General features: G+C 41.2%; 1 protein-coding gene across 5 annotated transcripts in view; it reads left to right on the top strand.

Annotated features, from left to right (window-relative positions):
* The window catches only part of PLCE1 (phospholipase C epsilon 1), a 288,806-nt gene that overhangs the window by 137,313 nt on the left and 131,472 nt on the right, over positions 1-20,021 (top strand). For all 5 annotated transcript variants that reach the window (XM_075072693.1, XM_032793107.2, XM_032793106.2 and 2 more), the window contains exon 3: positions 18,283-18,599. In XM_075072693.1, coding sequence (XP_074928794.1) covers positions 18,283-18,599 — 317 coding nt within the window. The remainder of the gene's footprint in view (positions 1-18,282; positions 18,600-20,021) is intronic.

Here is a 20,021-nt window from a genome sequence, read left to right as displayed (position 1 = left end):
TATTTTCAAACACATTTAATAAGATTATTTGAAACAGAAATCAGGGGTATATTTTATATGATAATGCTTATGCTCCCCAAAACTGACTGTTAGTTAAAGGATATATCAAACATGCACCATTCAAGGCGATAATATGCCACTGCAATAGGAAAATTATAGTTGCTATCAGTAGCTACATTTTCACTTTACAGTGTACAACATAAAAGCCCTGATTTGAGTCACGTCTGCATTAATAGCAACATAATAGGATCTACTAATAAAAATGTAAAGTATTCCTGGGTTTGCAATTAAGGGATTCTGAGACTATGCCATGATTCAATTTTAGATTCCACATTGGGTTTTTTTCAGCTTGCTTGCTTTCAGGAAGAGAAAGTATATTGCTTTTATTGCCCACCACTTTAGTTGATTTTTTTCTGCACAACTCAGGAGGCACCCATCTTCCATTGCACAGATATAAAGTACACAATACCACTACCTGAATAACAAAAGCAATATTCACATTAATTACAAGACAGAGCTGTGTTAGATTACAGAAATTGTACAAGGATCTGAGATGTGCAGTGTACAAACAGCATAATTTGATTCTAGATCTCTAACTCTGACAATATGAAAGTTTCAGTTATTTTAGAAGTTTAAATAAAAGTTAAGAAGAATACTTTAAGTTATCAAAAAGAAATTTAAAGTTACGAATTTCAACTCAGCCCTCAGATACGTAGAAGTATCTTCCATTGACTTCAATAGTCTGATTTGGTATCATTATACTAGCTTTTTTTTCTAAAATGAAGGGAGGTGTGAACACTTTCTGTTAATGCAAATTTGTTATTAATAAATTATTGGATTACATTAACTACAGATTCTCTAATGTTTAGTATCATAGGGGTAGCCGTTTTAGTCTGGATCTGTAAAAGCAGCAGAGAATCCTGTGGCACCTTGTAGACTAACAGACGTTTTGGAGCATGAGCTTTCGTGGGTGAATACCCACTTCGTCGGATGCATGCATGGGTATTCACCCACGAAAGCTTATGCTCCAAAACGTCTGTTAGTCTATAAGGTGCCACAGGATTCTCTGCTGCTTTCTCTAATGTTTGTACACTATTTTCTGTGAAAAAAGTTGCATGTAATGCATTGTTCTAAATTTTAATAATTACAGAATAAATGAGCCATCAATGTGTTTTCTCACATCCAAATTGTGAATGTTGTGGTGTTCCACTTGTATAAATATCTAAGCCTAAACATGGATTTTCAGTTCTTTTGTAATTATTTTAAGTGCTTCAGAAGTTTTTTTTTAAATTAATTAGAAGAATATTGGGCGTTGCACAGTTTAAGGCTCAGTGCCAATCTGAAACTACTGGATTTTTGTATACCTAATTCCATATGAATTGAAATGAAAAGATTTTAATACAGATTCTTTTTTTTCTTTTCAAATTTAAGAAGTAGATCTGCTTCTGGAAGGGGTTTAGACCTGATGTTACTACAGTAGTTCTTCCCCCTTTCTTAATTTATTTTTTCTGTGGGACTACTGAGCGTAAAATAGCTGCTCTCTTACCTTCCACATTCCTCTAAGAAAAAGGAAGGAATTTTTAAAATTGAATTGGTTGTTAATTTGTATAGAATATTTGCGAGTGAGGATGCTGGAGGATATTGCAAACATTTGCGCACTAGCCACTTTCAATTGAATTCATTGAATAATCTGTGTACATGCCCACGCATGCTCACAAATTCCAGTTTCAACGTGAAGAATCAAAGAAGTGAAAAATTGCTTTATTTTAGTTCATTCTGTCTTCTGTATAAGTCCTGTTATAGTACTTCTGTACATATCTCCTTCCCAAAATGGCATTAAGCGGTGGGGGGAAATTGTAATAATAGAGACAAGGAAGTTTGGAACTTGTGTTTGTGTGTGTGTGTTACTATTACTTCTAGAGAAGACATGGTCTAAACTTATTCAGTGGTCTTTTACACAGGGATTTTGCATAATATTCTTTGTGAAACCTGAGTGGGTACCTAAGTAGGGCTGTTATATGGACAGATTTTTCAAAGGTTACTTAGATAACAAGTTCATGTAAATACTTTTTCTCCTAGTCATTTTTCAAAAGGAACAGAATTTGGCTTTGTGAGAGTCTGTAATTAATTTTACAACTTTACAACTAATGCACAAGAGAAGCATTGAACTACATGCTTTGTCATGTGAGCTGTTGCCCTGTAGAAGTTTTGTGGGGAGTTTCTGGCAGAGTATGGCTAGTGCTGTTCTCTGCAATCTCCTGCACGTTTATGGAATCCAAACAGAGCGACTTCTGCAAGTCAAAGTGAATTATAGAATCGTAGAAATGTAGGCCTGAAAGGGACCTCAAAAAGTCATCAAGTTCAGCTCCCTGCTCTGAGCCAGGACCAAGTAAACCTAGACTGTTCCTGACAGATGTTTGTCCAGTGTGTTCTTAAAAACCTCCAGTGATGGAAATTCCACAGCCTCCCTTGGAAACCTAGTCCAGAACTTAATTATCCATACAGTTAGGAAGTTTTTCCTTAATATGTAACTTAAATCTCTCTTGCTGCAGTTTAAGTCAATTACTTTGTGTCCAATCTGGAATAGAGAGCAATCAATTATCAGTACTCCAGCTGAGACCTCACCATTGCCAAGTAGAGCAGGACAATTACCTCTCATATCGTACATACAGCATGCCTGTTAATAAACCCCAGAATGATATTAGCCTTTTTTGCAGCTGCATTACACTGTTGACTCCTATTCAATTTTTGATCCACTGTAGCCCTCATCATTTCCAGCAGTACTACTGCCTAGCCAGTTATTCTCCATTTTGTAGTTGTGCATCTGATTTGTCCTTCTTAAGTGAAGTACTTTTTGTTGTATTTACTGAATTTCAACTTGCTGAATTCAGACCAATTTTCTAATTTGTCAAGGTCTTTTTGAATTTTAATCCTGTCCTTCAAAGTGCTTGCAACCCCTCCCCACTTGGTGTTATCCCAAAAATTTTAAACATACTTTCCATTCAGTTGTCCAAATCATTAATGAAAATACTGACTAGTACCAGACTTAGGACTGACTGCTGTAGCATCCCACTAGATAAAACCTCCCAATCTAGCAGGGAACCATTGATAACTGCTCTTTGAGTATGGTCTTTCAAACAGTTTGCACCTACTGTGACGTTGCACTCCATACGATTTTATGAAAATATGCTAATGAATGTGAATATAATGTAACTGGAATATGCTTCATGCAAAAGATCTCTCGTAAGGTATCATTATGGAATCCATGACTTCCAGCAACCTCCATGACTTCAGCCTGCAGTGGTCAGGAGCTGCAGGGTCCCCTGCAGCCTGTGGGGGCAGGAGCTGCAGTGTACGCTGCCACCTCTGGTGGCTCCTGTAGCTCCTGGCCACTGCACCCGCCTCACATGCCCCCAGCCCTCTGCCATGATTCTTGCACCCTCCACATCCCCACCCCCACCCTGAGCACCAAACGGGAGCTCCTGCACACACACCCCACATTCCCACCTGCAGCGCTCGCACCAAATGGGAGCTGCCCAGGTAAGTGCCCCACACCCAAACCTCCTGCCCCAACCCTGAGCCCCCTCCCTTATTCTAGCTTCTGGCCAGACCCTTCACCCCCAGCCCTGTGCTTAGTGCACTCCTACCCTCAGCTCAGTGCAGAGAGAGGAGGAGAATGGGCCAGAACCAGGGAGAAGGTAGGTACCCACTATATGTGGGCAGGACCAAGACCCCAGACCGGCAGCGGGCTGAGCGGGTCTGGCAGCCGGGATCCCAGCTGGCAGGAACCAGCAGATGGAACCCCTGAGCAGCAGTGGACCAAGCCGCTCAGCCCACTGCTGGTCTGGGGTCCCGGCCGCTGGTCCCGCACCGCCCACTACCAGTCTGGGGTTCTGGCTGCCGGACCCTTGCCAGCCGGGGTCCCGGCCACGGATCCCGTTCAGCCTGCTGCCGGCCTAGGTGAACAGAATCCCAGACCAGTAGCGGGCTCAGTGGGCTGGTGGCGTATGATCAACATTTTAATTTAATTTTAAATGAAGCTTCTTAAACTTTTTGAAAACCTTGTGTATTTTACAATACAACAATAGTTTAGTTATACAATACATAGACTTATAGAGAGAGACCTTCTAAAAAACATTAAAATGTATTACTGGCACGCGAAACCTTAAATTAAAGTGAATAAATGAAGACTTGGCACACCGCTTCTGAAAGGTTGCCGACTCCTGCAACATACTTTGGCATGACTCCATTGAAATCAAGTGGTTATACTGTACAAAGACCATGCACTTGACATGTTTTTTGTGTGTGTGTCTATATACTTCTGAGCGAGCATAACCTTAGGTACCATCATTGTTCAGTCACACTGTTCTTATCGGTATGCAGATTTTACTGAATTATGTTTGTGTGTCTTTGTATAAATTGAGCCCCTGCATCCTGTAATTGAGCCCCTGGCATCGCTTTGTGATTCCTGAGAGCTTGCTAAGAATAACTGGCCAGTAGCAGTACTTTTTTAAAAGAAATATTGGCATGATATAATACTTATATTATATAACAAACATGAGCTACTGTGATAGGAAGTTGTAAAATGATATGTTTAATCTTTAAGAAAATAACAAATTTCCAGTAGCTTCCTAGAGCTCCTTTCATCCCAGTCATACAGGAAAAATCACTTTGAGAAGGAAAGACTGCTATTTATTTATTTATTTATTTAGGATGTTGATTGCTAATTGATTTAACTAGATATTGGCATAAAATCCACCTATTAAAATTTACAACAAGCATGCTTTAAAATATTTTAAAACCAAGGAACTTGGCTGTTGCCTGAGAACAAATACCCTTTCATTTGCAGTGTCACTATGTACTCGATAAATTTAGCTAGTGGTGGTGTTCAGTACCAAAATGTTGTTCTGGCATGCTGGAAACTTGGTTCAGGTTGCAATTCAGGAAGAACCCAGGGTCACTAGGAGCCTCTCTGAGCTGTGTGGGAGAGTGGGCTCTGCCTCCCCTAACACACTGATCAGAGCGCAAAAATGAAGATATTCTAGAAGTGTGGCCTGTTTTTTTCTGCATTGATTTCTTTGGGTTATGAATGCTATGTGTTATATATGTGAGCTAGTCTCCAACCAGCCTAATCCACCCGTAATGGCAAATGCTCCTGTCCTGTCACAGCTTTCCAGCTCACTTTGCACGGGTCTTCTGACTACTTCCATGGTGACACTGCAGAATACCTATTTGTGTTTAAGGAAAAAGCAAAGTTAAAAACCCTTCTCTAAGTTGCAGGTATTTGCTGGCTCATTTTATAACCTTTCCATGACTTGAGAGCAGTCCCAGTGTTTAGTCCATGATTTGTAGAAGAAATAACAAAACCTGCTTCCATCTCCAGAGAAGTGATGTTCACCTCATCTCCATCTCCTGTTGCACTCTTTTCACCAGACCTCTCCTTCCCAGACTGTAACTTTCCAAAATCGTTGTGTCAGTTGATAGAAAAATGTATTTTGAGCCACAATGTATTTTCACACACCGAATTGCCGCTGAAGACTGAAGCGGCGGCGGTAGAGATGCAGATCGTGATCGCAGCTTTTTTTTTTTTCTCTTGCTTGAGGCGGCAAAAACCCTGGAGCCAGCCCTGCCTGGGGCTTCCCAGCCCCCAAGGCCTTTCCCCAACCCTACCTCACTCTAGGTCCCTGGGTGAGTTCTGTACTAACAATTATACTAACAATTAGGAAATGAACAAAGTACAAAACAGCTATGTAACAATTTAAGACTATAAAATGGAAAGTGTACAGAACTAGCAGCATGTAAATAAAAAATCTAATTTAAATTAAACTGATACAAATCAAAAAAAGATTATTTAAATTTTTAAAACTGATTTCTTTTAAACCATTACTTTTACCACCCTGCCTACAATTGGGGCATAAAGTATATTGTATAAAATAAAGCTTTTTTTATAACTATCAAACTTTTTATAAAATTTTTTGAAAAGCATATTAACCACTAGGATGAGACTGAACATGCCAAATTTCAATCTGGAATTCTGATATCTGAATCATCAAACTGGCAAGGGATATTAAAAAAATTCCTCTATGGTATAGTATTGCACAGTTGGTCCAGTACAGACATGTTATGCTCTCTTCTGATCATTTTTGAAGAAAGCTTACCAAAGTGCATAGATCATTGTTCATTTGCATTATAAGCATTTCTATAGCACCACTGAAAAATGTATTGATAGCCTCACCACTACAGTTATTAGGGGGCAGAATAATACTTTCCTTTGGTATAAATACAGGAATAGAGTCTTCATCTTGGTTTACTTCTAACACTGCTTGTAAATGTAAGGGATTAGACATTTTTCAGCTTGTGCATAGGTTATCTCTCATTAGAGTATTCATGCACACCTTTTATGGTCAAAACAGAATGCTTTCCCATGCCCATGCGTGTTTTCTCTGTAAATCTGATGCACTTTGACCTATACAAATCCTGATATCTGGGTCATTTTTGCAGTCAGTTTTAAGTCAGAAGTAGTATAAGCTGGTTGTCTTACAAGTAATAAAGTTACTTTATTCTTATAGATCAAACGCTTTTTATGGACATTGGTCAAAAATATTGCAATAACTGATGTAAGGAAAAGAGCAGTGTTCAAAGACTGATAGTTAAAATGAAGCCATTACCTATCCTTAAAATACACATTGATTTTTAAAATATATAATTTTTTGTGACTTGCTGTCATGGTTACTAGCACTCCATATTTTGCTTTCTGCTGACATCCAATATGCCGATATTGTTTGGCCCACAACGAGAACCTAATTCAATAAAATATCAATTTGGTGGCTGACCTTTGCAAGCTCCTCAAATCAGATTCTGTTTGAGAGCAAAGCATCATAAACGTACATCAGTATACATCTGCAGTGGTTTTGCTTGTGATGTAAGGTTCAGTAGACTAACATCATAAATACTGATTGCTTTACTTGTTCACTCTTCGCTTGTTTTGCTTTGTAATTGTATTTAAATAAAATCTTGATCTGAAGGACATTGTAAATTTGCAAATTTGATCTAACTGTGAAGTATAGCAAATACACAATGCATCAGATCAAAATTGCAGAACAATTTGAAGTGTGGAGAACAATGGTTGATCTAAGTGATATGAGATTTTTGTGTATCTAAATGTAATATACTGAAGCACCGGTAACAGCCAGCAACAATATTAAGAAGACTGCTGCTGTGGAAGCAGTAGTTGTAATGGTACATAAATAGAATGAAGTTGCATTATATTGCTATTTATGAAAAAGTTACTGCCATTCTTGAGTGTGTTACATATAGAAGTGCAGTGTTTCCTGTGAAACTGTGGAGAGGATTACTAGAACCTCAGCTCTGTTGATTATCTGCACTTGATTTAAAGTTCAGGATCCGTTGATTAAATTACTGCATATACTTGTTCATAAACTGAATTTTTTTTTAGTAAAAAAGGGGCAGCACCAGGGAAGGGGGTCGGCTTATGAACGGGTATACAGAGGGAGAGGTGGGACACAGCCCCTCCTCCCAAACAGAGGGAGCAAGGAGAGGCAGCACAGGCAGCAGAGCCAGAAGGGAAGAGGCAGGGCCAAAGTCTCTCTCCTTCTGGCCACACTGCTCTCCCCCCAGCCTCCAAAGCAGCTGCAGCTCCAGGATTGGCAGGCTGCAGCCAAGCTGCTCGGTCCTGTCCCTTAGAGGAGGCTGTGGCTGCGCTGCTCGGCCTGCTGGAGCATGCGGCCATGCTGCCGGCTCAGCCCACTGGAATATGCTGTGGCTGTGCCACCCGATCTGGCCCGCCAGAGCAGGCTGTGGCCGTGCTGCCCAGCCTGCCAGAACAGCTCCAGCCAGGTCAGAGACATCCTCCCCTGGCCCTCCACAGATAAGGTGGGAAGGGAAGGGATGGGATGGGGAGAGTTATGGGGGTCCTGGGCTAGGCATGAGGTCATGTGGGGGGTAATCATGGGTTACTCCCCTGACCCCCAGCTTCTCCCTCCCCCAAAAATTTCCCCACCAGTTGCTGTCCCGGCTCATCAGGGTAAGCAGCTGGCGTGCTGGGACACTTTGTTTACTTAGGTTTACCTCCGTGCCTGTGGACACTCGTAAATAAACCATCCTGGCCCACCAGCAGCTTATCCTGATGGCCTGGGAGCCAGAGTTTGCTGATCCCTGAATTTTTATTTATCCATATTGGGTGGGGGGTCAGCTTATAAATGGCTTATGATCGAGTATATATGGTATTCCTTTTTCCTCTTATATTCCTTCCAAATGTAGATCCAGGAATCTCTCCTTTAGTCCAGGCCTGTAACCTCTTGCCTCCGCCTTCTGTTTAGTAATTCTTAGATCATGTTCTACTACTATTTTATTAATCCAAATCTCATGTAATTATAAGTTTCGCTGGTCATACTTTCATATGCATTCTGGTGCTCACTTTATGGAGGTACCCCAAATCACTAGTTCTAGAAAAAGAAACCAGTGCCCCCCAGGAGAGAGAATATTCTAAGCCTCTGAATCTTTGATTATTTTAGTAAAATGTAATTTTTGAAAGAAGGTGGGATCTGTCCATTTCAGTTGTGTATGCAATGGAGTTTAGTCTGAACCTGCTGGTGGTGAAGGTTGTGGCAAACTTCCCATTGACTTCAGTGAGGGTAGGATCAGGCCCTTAGATATTTTTATCTACAAGTTTTTTGTATATAAAATTGATGAACAGTGGATTCAAGTTCATTTTAAATAGAGCAAAATGTTTTAAATTATATGTAAAATGAACAGGAAAGTAACGTAAGCTTATTGATTTGATTACTATGGTACTGGATGATTTAACACCCCAAAGACTGCAAAAACCACTTTCCTAGTTATGCCATTCTTTATTTGAAGGCCATGTTTGTTTAGCAATTACAAATTATGTATAAAACTTATTTTTCTGAATGTTTTCTGTATTTTTAGTATGTGTCATGAATAGTCTGGACAACATTCTTATAATATTCCTGTTAATGTACATTGTTAGGAAGCTGCTTTTCCCTAGCTCTTAAGAAAGCTAAGTATGGAGAAAATATTTCTCCCAGAAACAAAAACAACCTTGCAATAAAAAAAGACCCAGAATGTAATCTAGCCCTGTTGAAGTCAATGGCAAAACTCCCATTGACTGCACTGGAGCCAGGATTTCACCACAGCTTGCCTATACCATTTCACTGTAACATAATGTTTGTTTTCATGGATCTCTGGGCTGAAATTTAAAGCACATACAAATCTGGGTGAAATCTTCGAGTGTAGCTTGTTAAAATTATATTTGTTATTGCATTCTTTTTACCATGTCTATTGGGTGATGCTGGAGTAGATGGAGCATTAGTGTGTGATGCTGAGGATAGGTGTTTAGTCATTTTATCTGCTGTATGTGTTACCTTTTGATAACAGTTGAGAAACAGAGCTTTATGGATTTTATATCATGTCATTCAGAATAGCCCAATTTAGTGGAAGCAAAGTCTGTTGTTAAAAAAGACAGCTCTGTTTGAGGTTTTCAATGACGAGATGCTATACTAAATGAAATAACTACTTTCATTACCAAATCTATTATAATCCACGTTTTGTTTTAGAACACACAATTTGTCACAGTCCAAAAATCTTTCACAAGCAGCCTTCTGGAGAGTGCACACTATTTTTTTTTTTTTTTACATTTCGTATTGTTTTTCTTCCCTTGCATTACGTTTTTTTAGTATATCTGAGGTACTATTTTGCTTAAAATAGATGTTGGTATAAAAAACAACTAGACAATGAAGGCAAGACATTAACTGCATGTTCTCATTTATAAACTCATCAAACCCTGTTGAAAGGCAATTTTCATCTCGGCATGAGGTTCACTGTTTCTAAGTTGTACTTCTTTTATTAGTACAGTTGCTTTACTGTGAGCATCCTGCTTCATTATGATTCTCCATTTCATCTTTTTTGAGGTATCAAATTTGAGTTCTTGAATTTGAGTTTGGACAATAAGGGCTCAATTCTTCAGTCCTTACTTGGTTAAATTTCACGTTGGAAGCAGTGTGATTTTTGTCTGAATAAGAACAGCAAGGTTGAATACTAAAATGGTAACCCAGGATTAATGCTGTTGACATCTGTGTGCCCGAAGTTTGGGCTATTTATTTTCTTTCTACAAATTCCATATATTTAAAAAAATATTTTTCAAAGTCAATCTTGAAACGTTATTCACAAAAAAAAGTTGATGCCAGCAGTCCTGAAGTTATATAACCAACCAAAGAATAACAAATTTCTGTCTGTGAATTATAAAAGCAATTCCATAACTAAACAGATGTTAATTTCAAGTTTATAAAAATATAATATAGTAAACAGTGAGATAATTTATCTTATGTTTGGTAGACGGTAATCAAAGAGGTTCTATAGATACTGTCATTAGTACAATATGCAGGCATAGAATAGTGATACAAATGGTAACAGATAGTTAACACAGGCATTCATTTGACTTCTTTTCCACATTTTCTTAAATTTTTGAAAAATACCTTGGCAGTGTCCTTTTAAGTAAATTCGCTAGTTTTCATATTTAGAAAATCCCAAATAAATTGCATGCAAGTACTTCAACCACAAAAATGATAGAGCCCAACAAGAGAAACAAGATCAACTAAAACAGAGGCTTTCAACACTTCACTGTGCTCTTTATATGGTGTTCTGTTCCTCCCTCCATCTCTCATGGTGTATTCCGTCTATGGAATTTCTCATATATACTGCATATGTACAAAATGTGTTGAAATTTAAAATGATAAGGTAATTAAGATTGTCTGCTTGTTGAGTTTCTGTGAAAATAGTCTGTTGTTAGAAATACATTAGCTCTTTATAGATCAGTGCAGGCCTCCTTGCAGCATGGTTCAGAAAAGTCAGAGATGCACTGTTTCTAGGGTAAATTTTCTTTTTCGGTTAAGGACACTTTTCTGTGTTTGAGTCTCCAAGGGCAGACTTAACTATATTTCTCACATTCTTAACTAGATAATTCCTTTAGTAGGAAAGAAAAGTAGTAGAAAAGTTTGTTCTTCTTCAGGTATATGGCTCTATGGGTGCTCCACTATAGGATGTGAATCCTCCAGGGTGCTCTCGATCGGAGAATGCAAGTAGTGTCAGTGGGCTCACGCCAGAGCATAGCAGAGCCTTGTGCATCCAAATGAGGGCATATATGGAGGCATGGCCCCGCCACTACTCAGTTCCTTCTCGGTCACCTGCAGCTTAAGATGGAGCAACTGCATGCCTGCTGTTTTCAGCTTCCCACCATTTCTGACATAGCAATTTTTTCTTAGTCTTTTTCTTCTACTTTGTTGTTAGTTATTTTATTTCTTTTTTAGTTCTAGTTTTGGTTGGAAGGGGGATTACCGTCCTCCCCTTCTTAAGACCCCTGGTTTTGGTCGTTTAGCACTCTGTGTTATGTCGAAGACCCTGGGGTTTAAGCCCGGCCAGATCTGACACAGGTTCTTTCCCCATAATGACAGGCATGTCTTTGCTGCCTTGGAGTGCCCACCTCTAAGTATAAGGTCTGTATGGAATTTGAAGGCAGGTCTCAAAAAGGCAGAAGGGCTGACTGAAGCTCCTTCTAATTGAGCATTCAGTAGCCCCAGCAATGGCTGCTCCTCCAGCCCCCACACATCAGCCTTACCATTCCCAAGCTTCCCTAGTGGCAGCAGCCTTTTTGGAAGCTAGGACTTCTAAAAAGATGCCTCTTTCTCCTTCCAGTTAGCCTAAGAAGAGGGGTAGTCACTCCATAAATGCCAGTCTAAGGAGGCCTCATGTCCTTCAAGGGATACACCTGAAGCTCCATCTGATCCCAGAACCGAGCCACCGATACCACACAAGAAGCAGTGTGTGGACAAGTTGTCTAGCAGGCATCAGCCTGCCTTGGTGCCGACTGATAGGCACCAAGAGATGGATGGGCCTCCTTCACATGCCCCAGTACAGTTATCTCCATTTCACCAGGCCTTTAAGGTTAGAGAAGCTGATACTGTGCTCACCATCTCTGCACTGCCAACTCTTGGTACCTACTCAATCTTTTCAATACCATAGCCCTCCGTATTTCTTTCCTTGGAGGTCCTGGACTTTCCCTTGCTTCACTCCTCTACCAGGCCCCTTCTCTAGTACCGCCTAGATGGATTGAACCTTGGTCATACCTCCAGCCTTCAGTATGGGTACTTATCTTTGAAGCTCCCCAAGGAACAATTCTTCTCTAGGTCTTGGTATATTGCTCTTTTTCTGTGCCTTACCACTGTACCCTGCTGAGTCAGTACTCTGAAGGAGCTCTTTTGGACCTCACCAGATGCCTTAGAGCTGGGGGCTATAACTATCCATGGGGACCCTTTCCCCAACTGCCTCCTCAGTGGGCTTACTGGAATCCCTGGGGCCATCTTGATGAACAATTTTATAGGGTTCCATATCATATCATTCACTGGTACTGACTGACCAATCTTTGGTACCACTGGATCTCCATCTGGTACTGTATGATCTCGCTCTGGTACCTTGTGCCTCCTCTACATCTGGAGACACCCAGGTATAGCAGGACTGACAGATGGAGGGAAACTCACCCTATCAACTAAATTTTTCTCATCCTCAGACGAAGTGGTAATGCCTCCATCACCTTCTTACATTGGTGACTTTCAGGCCTTTTAAGACTGCATGAAGTGCCCGGTGGAATCCCTCCAGATACTATTAGAGGAGGTTGAGGAGTCTCAGTACTCCTTGGTAGACATTTTAAATGTTCCCCTCTGTCCCCTCAGGAAAAGATTGCCCTCCCAATAAATGAGGCTCTGTTATCGCCTGCCTGTACAGTCTGGCTGACACTTGCCATTATCCAGCCCACTTGTAAGTGGGCAAATAAAAATACTGTATTCCAACCAAAGGAATGGAACATTTCTTTCCCCACACTGCTGCCAATTCCTTGGTGGTGGATGCAGCTAATGAAAGGAATAGACAGGCCCATTCCAGATTTCTCCTTATGATAAGTAGACAAACTTTTAGACATCTTCGATGGGAAAAGCTATTCCTTGACAATTCTCCAATTTTGCCTGGCAATCTGCCAAGCCCTGTTTGCAAAATATGACTTTAATACATATTCCAGGTTCACTCTTTTATTGAACATCTGCCACAGGACCAGAGGGAACAATTTTGGCCCCTCATTTTGGAGGGTTAAAACCTCCCTCCAAGCTCCCGTAGATACTGCGGACATAGCTACTAGATACCTACCCATGGGTGTGGTTATGCGAAAAGCATCCTGGCTCCAGTCTTCCAGCCTCCTGAAAGAGGTGCAGAATACAGTCGAAGACCTTCCTTTTGAAGGACTCAGTCTCTTCAGCTCTGATTCGTACTCCTACCTCCATCCTCTGAAGGACTTGAGAGCTATCTTATGATCACTGGGAATTTATGTTCCTGCAACAAAAAGATATTTTAACAGGTGTCAAACATCACAGCAAACTAGGCCTTTTCAGTACGACCTGCAACAAGGGTTTCCAGACCTTCAGACGTTCAGAGGAGATCTAGACCTGAGAAAAGGGGATCTGCCCCTTCTACAGCAATATCTCCCTCTAAGGGTATGTGTATACAGAAAAGAAAAATCCATGGGTGGCCCATGCCAGCTGACTCAGACTTGCAGGGGTAGGGCAGTGGGACTGTTTCATTGCTTTGTAGACTTCCAGGCTCAGGCTGGAGCCTGGGCTCTGGGACACAGCAATGAAACAGCTCCACACAGTGAGTCGGCTGGCATGGGCCAGCTGTGGATTTTTCTTTGCTGAGTAGACATAGCCTAAGAAACAGTTCTGACATCTTGGTCGAAGATCTCAAGCAATCTACTTTCCTGGATCCTGTGCTAAATGATTCCATCCATCCTCCCTTTGGAGATCGGCAATCTCATTTCCTCCCTGACTGGGAACAGACTATTTTGGACAGATGGATTTTGGAGGTGATTGATGTGGGATACTCCATATGATTCCACAGTATTTTCCACCCTGAGGAAATCTTCCTTTGAACTGATAGCTTCCTGTTCTCTCCTCCATCTCTACCTCAAGACTTGGTTCCTTATACATCACTTCAGCCAGATGAATGGGAGCACTCACCTGCCAAATACCACCTTTTATAAAAACTGAGTTACACCTTGTCCCCATCCTTGCTTTCTCCCAAAGGTCTCTTCAGAATATCTCATTAATCAAGTGATTTGGCTGCCAGTGTTCTCCCCAAAACCTCATGCCTCCAGAGAGGAGACCAGCCTACATATGCCAGATGTCAGAAGGGCCCTCGCTGTCTACCATGACAGGACTAAGATCTTCTGGGCCTGTCCTAGGCTCTTTGTAACATTTGCTGAGAGAATGAAGAGTCAACTTATTTCCACTCAAGACTGTCAAAGTGGGTTTAGGATTTCATCTGAACATGCTATGAATCCAGTGGGATGCAGCTGCCTCAGAGTTACTGCACAATCCACAAGAGCTCAGTCCACATTTATGACTCCACCGAAGGACATTCTCATAACAGACATTTGTAGGAGTGCAAATTGATCTTCCATCCATACCTTTGCCAGGCATTATGCCATCTTAACAGCCTCCAGAGATACTACATTTGGTGTCTCAGTCCTCTAAACTGGACTTGCAAACTCTGCCCCCACCTTTTTGCTGAGTTACTGCTTGGGACTTTCCTATGGTGGAGCACCCATAGGGCCATATATTTGAATAGATATTCTTAGCTTACAGTGACTTGAGTTCTTTTGAAATGTTTTATCCCTATGGGTTCTATACCCACCTTTCTTCCCTCCTTGGCTGTGAAGGCTCTTCCCTATATGCCCTGATTTAGAGACAATAATTGCTTTTGGTGCAGGCACAGGCCTGTGGACACTGCTTTTCATTCTCCAGCTGAGAGTGCACGGGCATATGAGCATCCTATGTTGGAACACTCATAGGGACAAAACATCTCAAAGAACTCAAGTTCAGTGTAAAGTGTGTAACCTCTCCTCATGTCTATCCGCGTAAGATTAGGATGACCAATGAGTCTTCTAAAGCTAGGAAGAAGTTATGAAGCAGTGACCAATAGTTAAAAAGATTCTCTCATACAACTAGTACCTTCACTTCTCAGAGGAATATTTTGGGTTAAATATTGAAACTTGTCTTCAACTAGTCAGTATCATGAGCTGACAACTCCATGTGAGAGGTACGCCTGCATTTCCTGTGTCTGTACCCACAACTCATTCTCAACTCCCCCCCCCCCTTTTTAACTTAAAATTAGTCTTTTCTACCAACATAACCAGCCCTTTTCTTCACACCCTGATCTCTGCCCACTTGAAAAAAGAGCTCCTTTTTTCTTCTCTGTATAATATTGGTCACAATAATAATAATAATTAATAAATGACTACACTTGACATGTTCAGAGTACTATCTGAACATTAACTAATCAATCCTTGCAACATCCCTCTGATGTAAAACTAACGTATTTTAATTTTAGCAGGTTTTATATCCTAAAAAGGCTGAATGCAATTAGTCTGGATAAGCATTTGAAAGCTTACTCTAACTGAATCTCAGAACCTTTCATAATTGTTCAGCACAGTGGATAGATGAGATGATCCTGATGCAAAGAGTGAACAGTGTATGTTGTCCAGGCTTGCTGGAAGAAAGGTAGCAGTGCTTTACTGGTTGGGGGTGGGAGGGTAAGAGGAAGTCAGAAGCTGCATCAAAAAGAGAGGTGAGGGTCAGCATGGCAACACTGGCTCATACCCTGGGAATGTAAGTGAGAAGGGTTAAAATGGGCATACCAGGATGTTAGAAGCCCTTTTTCCACTCAGCCCGCAAAGCAGCACCCAGCCTCCCTCCCTTGAAGGTTGTGAATACCAGGTTTGGTTAGTACCTGCTGTGGGCATTTTGCTAGTTGCTCCTTTTTAGGGGGGCTGGGACGGAATTTTTCTCTCACCACTGTATTGGCCTAAGTCAGAAGTGGGCAAAATATGGCCCGCGGGACCATCCTCCCCGGTCCCTGAGCTCTCGGCTGGAAAGGCTAGCCCCTGGCTCCTCCCTCACTGTCCCCCCTACCCACAGCCACGCTGCCGACTGGGCAGCACTCTGGACCGCAGAGCTGCATGCTCCTGCAGAGCAGCACAGCAGTGTGTCTGTCTCTACCAGACATGCTGCTCTGAGTGGCATGATAAGGGGGCTGGGGCCAGGGGGCTCAATAAGGTGATGGGTTGGATAAGTGTGGAATGGGGGGTTGGATAGGCGTGGGGTCCCTGGGGGCTTGTCAGGGGACAGGGAGTGGGGGGGGTAGGATAGGCGTGGTAGTCCCAGGGGGCCTGTCGGGGGTGGGGGCATGGATAGGGGTCGAGTGGCAGTCAGGGAACTGGGATCAGGGGGGTTGGATAGTGGGTGGGGTCATGGGAGAGCAGTTAGGGGCAGGGTCCTGGGAGGGGTGGTTAGGGGACAAGGAGCGGGGTGTGTGTGGATGGGTCGGTGGTTCTTAGGGGGGCAGTCGGGGGCAGGAAGTGGGAGGGAGCGGATAAGAGGCGGGGGCCAGGCTATTTGGGGAGGCACTGCCTTCACTGCCTGGCCCTCCATACAGTTTTGCAATCCCAATGTGGCCCTTGCCAAAAAGTTTGACCACCCTTGGCCTAGGTGGAGGGTTTTTTTTCCATCTTACCCACAATGGTTTCAGGGAGGGCTTATAATGATGAGGAGGAAAGGGGGTTGGGCTATATGCCATAAATTATTTGGTAAGTGTGGGGCAGATGTCCAGTGCAGATATTCCATAGGGAAAGCATTCAGTGACCAGATAAATGGCTCGGTAAAGGACTTAAAAGAAGGTTTGGTTAAAGGAATGGAGCACGGGAGAAGCGGGGAACAACGTTCAGGGCTCCTATGATTGGTATGGCAAGGAGCCAACCCCCGTTTCTTATAGTCCACCTTAACCCTCCTCTGGCGTGGAGGGGTTGGTAAGATCCAAGCCAGGGGTTGGCTGGGGGACCTGGACGGAAAATGAGGGGGGGCTGGCGGAAGCCCCCGGGTAGTTATTGAATGAACATGGAGTTGCCTGCACTGTACACTTTTATCTGCCATTGTCCCAGACTTCTAATAATAAAGTTGCAGCCTGATTAAATCCATATCAAGTGTCTCCTGTCCTTCTTTCAGCATAGCCAGACAACCAAGTATGAGATGAGAAGGGGATGCTTTCTCAAAACTTAATGTTAACTAAAATCAGAAGTTGTGTACTTTAAGACTTCCATAATTGTATACTTTGACATTTAATGACTTTTTGGCTACCTATATGTCGATGATGACTTTTGCTTAGATGAGTGCATATCGTTCATAATAAGGGAATGAATTGGGATCAGTCATTAACTTGATTGATTAGATAGCATAAGCAATACTTTCCATTTGTGTAAAATCAGAATTTGTTCCTCTGAAAAGATGTTAAAGTAAAAGATATGTCAAGAAACATCACTATTTGTAAATTATAAAACTATTGTGAATCTCCTTTATAGTGAAAAGAACTTATGTTCAAATAAATTTGTTAGTCTCTAAGGTGCCACAAGTACTCCTGTTCTTTTTGCGGATACAGACTAACACAACTGCTACTCTGAAACGTGTCTTTATAGTGACAGATACAATACACACCCTTCCAAATATATGCATGTTTTCTTCAGAGGAAAGAAAGCTGTATTTTATCTTTGGACATTTTCTTATATGAAAAAGTACAATGAATGCAAATGAATAACAACTTCTAAGCAGTGTTAGTAGTAACAGGAAAAAGGGAGAAAAAATATTAATCACATTGGTATTGATTTATTGGTATACATTATTCATATTGCAGTGATGCCCAGAGGCCCCAATCAGACTAGGGCCCCTTTGTGCTCGGTGCAGTACAGACAAGCAAAATAAAGGCAGTCCCTGCTCTACAGAACACCTTATTTATGATCATGACAAGATTTAACAGGTGAATGAAACAGAGAGAGGAGAAAGGTTGTGGAACACAGTAACAATAAAAGCAGGCAGATTTTGCCTAAATCAATAGTCTCAGTGATCCCCAAAGTCCCAGGTCTCCACCTGCCTAATTAACTCTAGAAGGTAGTGTTTTGTAAATATATATGAGAAGAGTGGCCACTAGAACAACTTACTAGGTTATTTAAATATAAAATGTGAAATCCTGTGTTGTTGTTTAAGTAAATAAACAATGTACGAGAACAAAAAAATGCAGTCTTAGTATGTTTTTGCACAATCAAGTGTAAAAGATGAAGGAAAGAAGCTACATAATGTTTTTTTTGTTTTGTTTTAGAACGTCAACCGTGCACATCTATGGCTGGTTCAAATGTGCTCCCCTCCAGTGTAGCTGGTATCAGTAAAGAGCTAGTAGAACTTCAGCACCTCATTCAGTTCCCAGAGGAGGTTGCTAGTATTCTGACTGAACAGGAACAGGATCTCTACCGAAAGATCTTGCCCATTGACTACCTCTGCTTCTTAACTAGGGATTTGGGTAATGCTGAATGTCAGAGCAAACTTCCATGCATTAAAGCTTCCATATCTGCGACTATTCTTTCTTCCCAAAATGGTGAACACAATGTTGTTGAAGATCTCGTGACAAGATTTAATGAGGTAAGACAAGATATTTTAATTACTTCATAAGTGGTTTGATACAATTTATGGGCCAGTTTTTCCCTTTTATCTAAGGGATACTCTGACAATAATTTTTAAAAATGAATGATGAAATTTTTAAAGCTGATCAGGGAGCCACACAACTACTATTGATATTAATGGGAGTTGTATGACTAACTTACTTAGTCAGCTTTGAAAATCTCAACCCAGGCTTTTCTCCCAAATTGGAAATGTAAACAAGAAAGAAAACATTTAAATCAAGACTTGTTCTCCTGTAATGTGTTTATTTTGGCATTTTGGCATGTATTCTCAATCACATTATTACTCTGCTCAGAAGCTGGAGGGTATTTGTTTTGTGGACAAAGAATGATCTTCTTAGTAGTCAGCATGGAAGGATTATGAACTAGGAGTTTTTGGACTCCGCTAACTACTTGCATAATGATTTAACTGTAATCTGGAGAAAGTTAATCGCTTTGTGTGTCTTAGATATTATTATACAAGAAGTGTGACTTAGCTGGGTACTTTTCCATGAACCATATCTTGAGGTCCTTAATATGTTGTCGTTTTTTTTCTCAGTTTTTAGTCAGGTAAACTCCCATTGACTTTAATGGAAATTTGACCAAGGGAAAACTTAGTAAAGATCTCAGGATTCAGCTCCAGGAAAATATATTAAAATTGAATAGTTACTTTAAAAATGGAATACAATATACAGTGTTAAATCAATAGGACTGTCTAAATTTATGAAAGCCAAAAATACAGTTTTATTTCAATCCTACCCTTTGCTCAGTCTGTTGTGCCTAACCATAGGATGTATTTTGTATTCTTAAATGAGATCCTAAAATTCAATGATAGCACAGAAATAAGTGTGTAGATCAGGCCATGTATTTAACCCGTAATGAACAGTCTGGGTCCTAGGTAAATAAGAACTGAGAACTGACCTCTTCCAAAATATTTTTATTCCTAGCAGGTCACAAGATACAAGTACTTAAAATCCTGTAATTCTTTTGGTTTTCCCTAATTCAGTTCTAAGATAAGAACATTTAGTGATAGAAAACTGGTAAATTCTGTCTTGAGAATGCTACAGAAAACTGTAGAATACAGCTTTTCAATTATGTAAATAACCTCTAGTTACAGCAGTTTCTGAAATATTCATCCCAATTCTCCAGTATGTTGGAGCTGCTTTGTGTTTCTCGGTAGTGAGAAGAAGTCTTAAAGCCATCAGCTCCAACCTGTGGAGGATTCTCCCTCCTTAGGGTACCTATCTTATGGCCACCTGCATGAGGAATGTCGTTGGGAAGAAAGGGGAGTGGCCAGAGCGCTCTTGTGTCCTGGCAATCTGCAGCTGCCCAAGTGGCCCTCTGGGGCATTTTGTAGTTAACTGGTGCAAACTAGGAAAGCTTTTGTGTTGTTGTAACTTGCAGT

The sequence above is a fragment of the Chelonoidis abingdonii genome, chromosome 15 (genome assembly GCF_003597395.2).
Source record: "Chelonoidis abingdonii isolate Lonesome George chromosome 15, CheloAbing_2.0, whole genome shotgun sequence".
Classification (NCBI taxonomy): Eukaryota; Metazoa; Chordata; order Testudines; family Testudinidae; genus Chelonoidis; species Chelonoidis abingdonii.
The sequence above is the reverse complement of the archived record's forward strand: the minus strand, read 5'-3'. Positions and strand labels throughout refer to the sequence as shown.